At 35.1% G+C, this 7675-nt stretch overlaps 1 protein-coding gene across 1 annotated transcript; it reads left to right on the top strand.

The window, feature by feature from the left end:
* Positions 1 to 5743: 5743 nt before the first annotated feature.
* LOC145814490 (uncharacterized) lies at positions 5744 to 6445 on the top strand. The gene has a single exon (XM_082911320.1). It carries the CDS (start codon positions 5744 to 5746, stop codon positions 6443 to 6445), a length of 702 nt encoding a protein of 233 aa, XP_082767446.1.
* Positions 6446 to 7675: the final 1230 nt, after the last annotated feature.

Raw genomic sequence — 7675 nt, 5'->3', positions numbered from 1 at the left:
CGATGTTATACAAACAGAAGGAGGTAATGTTTACCTTTGTTTCCAAAGACCTCAAAGGCAATTATCCAGAAGTATGTCAATTGCTAGTATCAGATCTACTCCTTCTTTTAGAGAAGCATATAGGGTAGACTTTCCTGAGTCATCCAGACACTCTAGTGCTGAACCAGTAGAATCTGTCATACAAGGTATGCCATCCAGACCACCAAACAATCCAGACCACATTGACCCTATGGATCCAGTTGTACAAGGACTATAGTTTTCAACCAATAGAATCCCTCATGGTATTTATGAACCTAGGGAATCCAGTAGCAAAGGACCCTATGGTCCTACTGCCAGCGATATGAATTTTGAAGTTTAATGGATTTTAGTCCCGGAAGTGAAACCAGGAAAATCCTAAATCAGGATTTCTACCAGGAAAAATATGCAAAGTTCAGAGAATGGTATTTTGCAAATCACACTTCAGAACAATTAACAGAAATTAAAATCCAGTACTATAAATACTTGGAAGAAACCCAAAAACTTCAACCTTTTCCATCATGGTATATGGAAAATGGCAATATATCAAATTCACAAATAAATGTCTTAGAAAATATCCAGAAAAATTGGGTAACTACTGATGGAAATATTATTACGTCAGTACATCCTCCTGCCAAATCTTTAGAATTACTGCCTAGTGATTCTACTACCAGCCAACCCTTAGTTATTACTGCTTTTGTAGAACCTCCTGCAAAAAGCACTAATGTGGTGACAGTTAAGGAAATTATTCCTATTTTAAAACAGAATAATTATACTAATCTTTTCTGTCAAACTATGGGAAAACAGTTAACCAGAATTGAAGAAACAGTTGTTCATATTAAGGACACCTGCTATCTCCAACCTAAGACTCCAGACATTCGACCTATAGTTTTTAAGCCTACTCCTACAGTAATCAATTTTAATGTAAAACCTAAAAAAGATAATACAGAATTCATGGATACTCTATTAAACAAGATTAAAGATCTTCATATAGGAGAATCCTCACAAGTTAATATGTTATCCAGAAATCATTTTCAGGAGATAGATGAAAATTATCAGAATTTGGATCCCCACCAAATATCTGAAATCCAGGCTAATTTCTAGAATGAACCCTCGTCTGTTAATAAAGTTCATTATGGAACAAATATAGAAAGAACTGCTTATACTGCACCAAGCAGATATTATTCCAGACCTAGCCCTATGGATCTTCTTTATGAAGAAGATTTCCTCCATAGTCAGAAATCTTACCACAGTAGAACCATTTATGAATGGAATATTGATGGACTTACAGAATATCAAATCTTCGAAGTCCTCCACCGTATGCAAGCAAAATGAAAATACTGACCATCAAGTAGCTCGATTTATAGTCAGTGGCTTTACTGGATTACTTAAAGGATGGTGGGATAATATTCTCACTACAGCACAAAATAATGAAATTTTAGATTCTACTCGTATAAAAACTGATCCAGACACCAGAGCTGAAAATACTGAGCAAGATGCTGTTTACACTTTGGTAAACACTATAGTTCTCCATTTCAGTGGTACTATAACATGTATTGAAGATCGAAGTAGAGAACTATTACAAAAATTTAGATTCCAAAGGTAAACGAAAGCATTCTAGAAAAAAATCTAAATCTACAATTAAATGCTATAAGTGTGGACAGATAGGTCATTATGCTAATCGTTGTAAATCAAAATTGCAACAGAAGCTTAATGAATTATCAATAGATAATGATATCCAGCAATACATTCTTAGAATACTTTCTGATGAATCAAACACTTCTTCTAATGAAGACGATGAAATTGCAGCTTTGTATTCCTCAGAAACTGAAAATGAGTCTGATGACTCTCTAGAAATTTGTGAATGTGAAACTCACATCAATCAGATATCTGTTAAAGTCAACCATTGGAAAGCCATAGTTGAAATGAATGGACTTGATATTGGAGGACCCAGTATCAATGTTCTTACCAAAGAAGAACAGAATATGATTACTTTTGCCGATCAAATTTCTAATCTAGAAATGAAACCAAAATTCTTAGAATTATTTTTTGCAGCATCAGAAGAAGGAAGAAATTCTTCCTCCTCAACATTACAGTATGAAAGAAGTTTTTCAAAGACTTCAAACTGTTACCGAAGAAAAGCCTTTAACAATCCAGGACTTAAAAATGGAAGTCAATGCTTTAAAAGTTGAAATTAAACATTTGCAAACTTCTAATATCATTATTAATTCTGAAATTAAAAAGATTAATAGTAAGATCCAGAATAAGGAGAAGGGAAACATAAATAATGAATCCACTTCCGAATCCATTCTCATTTCAGAAAACAAAGAGCCTGATTATCTCATGCTCATGAATACAGTTACTTTTCAAAAATGGTATATCAGAATTACTTTTATGATAAAACCATATTTTATTATAAAAGATGCCATTGCCCTTGTTGACAGCGGAGCGGATATGAATTGTATTCAGGAAGGATTAATTCCTACTAAATACTTTCATAAAACAACCTAGTCACTTACAAGTGCAAGTGGTAATTCTTTATATATCCAGTATAAACTTCCAGAAGTATTAATTTGTAATCAAGGATTATGTCTTCCGACTTCTTTTGTTCTTATTAAGAATATGTCCCAGGCTATAATCCTAGGAACACCTTTTCTGTGCTTACTTATGCCAATCTCTAAAATTGATTCTATTGGCATACATACAACCTTAAATAATCAACCGATTATTTTTCAGTTCATTACAGAACCTTATACCAAAGAATTAGATCAGATTAAGGATCTAGTTAATTTCAAAGAAAAAAAAATTAATTTCCTACAAAAGGAAATTAGTTTTTTAACTACAGAACAACGACTTCAACAGTGTTCTTTCCAGCAAAAAATCAAATCACTTGAACAAGAATTTCAACATGAAATCTGCAGTGATATTCCAAATGCCTTTTGGAGTAGAAAGAAATACATAGTTTCTCTTCCTTATGAACCAGGTTACGATGAGCGGAAAATCCGTACTCGCGCTCGACCAAGTCAAATGAAAAAGAGTATTTAGAACAATGTAAATCAGAGATTAATACTCTTCTCCAGAAAAAGCTTATTCGACCCAATAGGTCTCCTTGGAGTTGTACAGCCTTTTATGTAAACAAAAATGCCGAAATCGAGAGAGGTGTACCAAGATTGGTTATCAACTATAAACCTCTCAATGAAGCCTTACAATGGATAAGGTATCCAGTTCCCAATAAGAAGGATCTTTTAGATCGCCTTCAGGATGCCGTCATATTTTCTAAATTTGACATGAAATCAGGATATTGGCAAATCCAAATCGCTGAAGTTGATAGATACAAAACTGCTTTTACAGTACCTTTTGGGCATTTTGAATGGAATGTTATGCCATTTGGATTAAAAAACGCACCTTCTGAATTCCAGCATATTATGAATGATATTTTTAATCCTTATACAGAATTTTCCATTTGTTACATTGATAATGTTTTAATCTTTTCCTCATCAATTGATCAACATATGAAACATCTTAACATTTTTAAGCATGTTATTATTAAAAATGGCTTAGTTGTTTCTGCATCAAAAATGCAACTTTTTCAGACAACAATTAGATTTTTGGGTCATAATATCCATAATGGTACCATTATTCCCATAAATAGAAGCATAGAATTTGTATCTAAATTTCTAGATGAACTTAAAGACAAAACTCAATTACAGAGATTTTTAGGAAGTTTAAATTATATCCATGATTACTATCCTAATCTTGCTACGAATGCAGCTATTCTATATTCTCGACTTCGGAAAAATCCTCCTCCATGGGGTCCAGAACATACAGAAGCTGTTCAGAAGATTAAGGCTAGAGTTAAAACTCTACCCTGTCTTTCTTTAACAAATCCCGAATGGAACAAAATTGTAGAGACTGATGCCTCCGACGTAGGTTATGGTGGCATACTTAAACAATTTAATCCTACCAGTAAAAAAGAAGAACTTTTAAGGTTTACTTCTGGTTTTTGGCATCAAGTTGCTAAAAATTATCCTACAATTAAACAGTTTAGCTATTGTTAAATGTGTCTTAAAATTCCAGGATGATCTTTTAAATCAACATTTTCTAATAAGAGTTGATTGTTCAGCAGCAAAACAAATTTTTAAAAAAGATGTTAAAAACCTGGCTCAAAAACAATTTTTGCCGCCGGGTAGGGCCAACTTTCAGTATTTGATTTTGATATTGAATATATTAAAGGAGAAGCTAATTCTCTTCCAGACTTTCTAACCCGTGAATATTTGCAGGGTTCAAATAATGCAGACTAGAGGCCGGGGCCCGGGCAGACGGGGCTGTGGCAGGGCTCAAACCCTTATCATACAGAATTTCCAGGCTTATATGCCTCATCCAGTAAAAAAGGGGAATCTAGCCATACGGCTAAAGATGTCCTTCTTGCTCCTCCAGTACTGTATGTCCAGAATTTCATTACTGAGGAAACAGTCCTCTATACTGAAAATACAGATATCCAGTGGATGAAAGATTCATGGGAAATTAAAAGGAGGTATTTGATAACTCAACATTCTTTACCTTACTTTGATCAATACAGATACATTTACGAGCAGATCCTTGTTGATATTGCCTCTGTCGACTTCAAACATACTCTTGCTGAGCCTAATCGCACCGCAAGCCCCATTAATTATAGCAAAGCTACTATCCAGCAGATCTTGCCAATGCCGGCTTGGGGCATGCATCCCCATGTTACCAGGACTCTTGAGATTCGTAATAAGGAATCTCGTTATAGTTATTGGGATTATATTAATGCTTTTTCTCAAGCCTTTTACTATATGAATCCCCCTCGGAACCATTCTTGGTTCATCCATGTCCTTCCAGAACTTTTACAAAACGATCTCACCAACTGGTTTCTCATTTGGTGGGATACGTTTGGCATTCAAATTGATGCTTTTCCAGAAGATGTTCGCAATACATTCAAAGAATGGCAAATTGCATACAATCACCTTCCAGGATATAAGGACATATCTATGTGCAAATCTACAGTTCATTTTGTAATCCACTTCGGAATCCCTTGGATTTGGAAGTGGGATTTTCAATGTGATTTTTAGAATAAAATTCCCCGTTTAAAAAGAGTTTTCTTTTATAAGTGGTGGAATAAGATGGATGATCCAAAACCCCATCAAGAATTGCTCCAGAAAATTAAAGGTCATACTTAGGCCTGCTGGGATGCTACTCCTAAGCTTATTCCAGCTGCACCTACAATCCAGAATTCATTTGTCCAAATTCAAAATGAATTGCGACAAAAATATCCCGCACTTTCAGAACATGAATTAGTCATCAAAAGCATGGATTACATGAAAGAACAATTTCTCCAGTCATTTAACCGTGATGATACTAGCATGAAATCTGGTATCAGCCATGACGATCCAGATGAAGGTCATACTGATCCCTATGAGGATGAAAATGAGTTTACAGTACTGGCAAGTGAATCACAAGAGCCAACAGATGCCGATCCAAATTTTGGAGATTTTTGGGACTCACTCACAGGATTGATTGCCGACAAGATGAGTCAAGAAAAAGACAAAAAAGGAAAAGGAAAAGAGGAATAATGCGCCACTTTTGACAGACGTGCTAGCTTTATCCTGTGTCAAGCACCATTATTGGTATCAGGGCCACGTTTAATGTTGATTATAGTTAGTTTTATTTTATTTTATTTATATATTTATGGTCATCATACAACTTTATGTCTACCACTCCTACAGAAGATGTTACATCTACAGTAGCCAACACAGTGGCCAATACTATAGCTTCTGCATCAGAAGCCAGAGAATTAGTTGCTTATCAAGATGTCAAGGAGGCACTTGATAAGTGGACCATACCGAAAGTAAAACCAGATACCATCTATAAGATAGGTAAGCTTGATTTCTCCAGTCGAAGAATCATTAAAACTTTTGAACATGCAGCTTCAGTCCAGAATAATAATGAACTTATGTATTTAATACAACTTCAGGATCTTTACCATTTCTTCGAGAAATACAAATATGTCCACATAGGACTTGTCCAGGTTGCTTTTAAGCCTCTGACTCTTTTAGGTCAAAATACCAGTATCCAGTGTACACTACGAGATGGTAGATGTACCAATTGGAGAGCTTCGCTCATGGGAGCCATAGAAACCAGCCTAGCTCATGGACCAGTATATTTTGACATATATCCCAACCTGAGTGTAGCCCTATTAGATCAAAACCTATCTAAGGTTTTAGAACTGAAAATCTTATCTCATGGCTATGAGTATCTTCCAGGATCACCACCTTGTACAGAAATATCCAGAATTTATTTAAAGGTTCTATCAACTTTAAATCCTTATATTAGAAAGCAGAGTGACCAAGTTCCACAGTGCTTATTGACACCAATCTTTACAGCAGTCAAGTTGCTGTTCCTAAGATGATTGAATGGGAAAAAATTACTTTTCCAGAAAAATGGCAAATAACTAATGCTGTTCCTCCTAGACCAATTGTTCGACACAATTTGGACGATGTTATACAAACAGAAGGAGGTAATGTTTACCTTCGTTTCCAAAGACCTCAAAGGCAATTATCCAGAAGTATGTCAACTGCTAGTATCAGATCTACTCCTTCTTTTAGAGAAGCATATAGGGTAGACTTTCCTGAGTCATCCAGACACTCTAGTGCTGAACCAGTAGAATCTGTCATACAAGGTATGCCATCCAGACCACCAAGCAATCCAGACCACATTGACCCTATGGATCCAGTTGTACAAGGACTACAGTTTTCAACCAATAGAATCCCTCATGGTATTTATGAACCTAGGGAATCCAGTAGCAAAGGACCAGTAGAGATATGCTAAACACAGTATGAGCAATGACTAAGACATTAGCAATTAATAAATGTTCAATTCCATAAATCAATTCATAACTCATTTCCATTTTCATGACAACCATGTTCATGTTTCATTTCAATTTCCATTTCTTATCAATTTCACAATTTACATCAATGGCTCAGAACCTGGCCAACCACTTATATGAGACAGTGACTCATATTAAACTTTTCCCATTTTTACAATAGATAAACATACTAGTTGTATCAACATCTCAACAGATAAGCACACAAGCTGTATCCATATTTCAACAAATATGCACAATAGCTATATCAACACTTCCAAAGATAAGCATATGAGCTATATCAACATATTATCTGACAAGCATATGACCTGTATCAGTGGAGTCCATCCCCTATCTCCTCCCAAACAACATCCGGTTTAGAGATCCATCCTATATCTTCCCCTAAACCGTGGAGTACATCCCCTATCTCCTCCCACACACACAACGTATATACACAAAGGTCATATACACAATCAATCAATACATAACGTTAATGTATTCTATCAACCGTCATACTCTATGACATATCCAATTGATTAGTTTTAGTTTGCCTAATCATAATGCATTGTCTACAACAATCGAAACTACCCTCCACCGGTAGCCCAAGTAATTATTTCAAAAGTGAGCGATTAATAATTCTAACTCCACTATTCAACCATATAATGAGTCAATTTCATTATTTCCAACTCAATTCCATATAACCACTATTTTCTCAAATTAATCATACCAATTAATTTATACAACCAATTAGGGTTTTCTACCCCATTTCCCAATATT

The sequence above is a fragment of the Camellia sinensis genome, unplaced genomic scaffold, assembly GCF_055761805.1.
Source record: "Camellia sinensis isolate YWXY unplaced genomic scaffold, ASM5576180v1 Unanchor11, whole genome shotgun sequence".
In the NCBI taxonomy this organism is placed as follows: domain Eukaryota; kingdom Viridiplantae; phylum Streptophyta; class Magnoliopsida; order Ericales; family Theaceae; genus Camellia; species Camellia sinensis.
The sequence above is the reverse complement of the archived record's forward strand: the minus strand, read 5'-3'. Positions and strand labels throughout refer to the sequence as shown.

What these genes read in the sequence shown, in the direction of transcription:
- LOC145814490 (XM_082911320.1), top strand. Translation starts at nt 5,744, where the DNA reads ATGTCTACCACTCCTACAGAAGATGTTACATCTACAGTAGCCAACACA.